This window comes from Nestor notabilis, unplaced genomic scaffold (genome assembly GCF_000696875.1).
Source record: "Nestor notabilis isolate BGI_N333 unplaced genomic scaffold, ASM69687v1 scaffold14877, whole genome shotgun sequence".
Classification (NCBI taxonomy): Eukaryota; Metazoa; Chordata; class Aves; order Psittaciformes; family Psittacidae; genus Nestor; species Nestor notabilis.
In genome coordinates, this window is record NW_009936179.1 from 76,512 (window position 1) to 77,961 (window position 1,450).

Consider the following 1,450-nt stretch of genomic DNA (forward strand, 5'->3'; position numbering starts at 1 on the left):
CTCTGGAAGGACAAGTCACATTCTTTTTCTTCTTTGCCTTTTTGAGTTGTGCTGTGATTCTGTGCTAAGTAGACATAAAAAAAGGGAATAATCTTTATGGGAACATCATGATGACTTTTATATAAAATCATATTCACATTTTTGTGAGGTATTTTCTTTAGTGTAGAAGTGGCAGTAAGACCCACCACCTTGTCATGTGTGAGAGTACTTACACAAGCTACTCGCACACATGTAACTGTGCCAATAGAAATAACTAATTCCTGCATGAGAATTATTTTCTCTGAGACAGCCATCAAAACCAGTTTGATCTACCAACTCTATCTTGGACTCCTCCTTGATGACACAAGGAGCTAGTAAAGAAATCAGAAGCCTTTGACAGTGGCTGTGGTAGGATAAAGACAAATGCAGTGAGGAAAGCAAATGCTAGAAAGGGTACAGCTGCCTTCTGTTCAGAATTGCGTGTCAACCAATAACTGGACGTACTAGTGATTTTGGCTTTCTTCTGTCATTTGCTGGCCACAGCTGAAAGTTCTGAGAGGACGAAACAAAAAAAAAAATAAAACTAAGCAAACCTTTCTTTTTTTATTTCCCTCAGGAGATCAGAAGAACATCATCCAGAAACTTTTGGTTGTGCCTGACAGGGGTGAAGCTTTCCAAGGTGAAGACTACCCAGGTGTGGCACTGAGCTATGGGAGTCTCCCTTGTGCACTCAAAGGCACCCTTTCCCAGGGGCAAAAGCCTCTTGTTAATCCACATTTAGAAGGTGGAGCATCAAGTGTCTCTGGCCATTGGCTGAACACGAGCTACCCTGCCAGGCATACAGCCACATTACCAGATAAACGAATGACACTCTGGGGGAAACATGCTGGCCAGCCAGGAAAGAGTTTACATCATCAAATGCATGAATCTTATGCCATCGGTTGCAAGCTACCAGCCAGCACAGACTACAGCACTTTAAGAATACCATATGAGCCTTCTTGGGATCCTGGTGCCTCTCAAGGTTGTCCTGTGCCCCCTTCTTGCATTAAAGCCCCGGGTCCAAGGAGAGTTGATATGCCCCCAGAAGAAGACTGGCGACAGAACAGCTACACCCCTCAGCCTGGCAGAAGGCGAAGGCTGCCAATACATGTGATGGATGGGACTTTCTCTTCTGCTTCAGAGGCACAAAGAAATACGCTGGCTCCAGCAGCAGCAGCTGCTACTGGCACCATGCAAAATAATGGCTGGTGAGATCCCATCCATTCCCTGTGCCACAATAAACTGCTCTGTGAACAGACTATATCTGGCTGTTGCCAGAGTATGGATTACATGGATACAGCAAACTTTCAATCAGTATCTGTGCCAGTTTTGTCTTAAAATGTAGCTATACAGTATGTGGAAACTAATTGCACTGTATTTCATTTCTGACACTACTGAACTGCTGTCTGGATGGGGAATCTTTAGCTATTCT

At 44.1% G+C, this 1,450-nt stretch overlaps 1 protein-coding gene across 1 annotated transcript in view; it reads left to right on the top strand.

Moving 5' to 3' along the window:
• The window catches only part of USP54 (ubiquitin specific peptidase 54), a 52,309-nt gene extending 51,079 nt beyond the window's left edge, over positions 1 to 1,230 (top strand). Inside the window, exon 22 of the mRNA XM_010018210.1 lies at positions 596 to 1,230. Coding sequence (XP_010016512.1) covers positions 596 to 1,230 — 635 coding nt within the window. The remainder of the gene's footprint in view (positions 1 to 595) is intronic.
• The last annotated feature ends 220 nt before the right edge of the window (positions 1,231 to 1,450 follow it).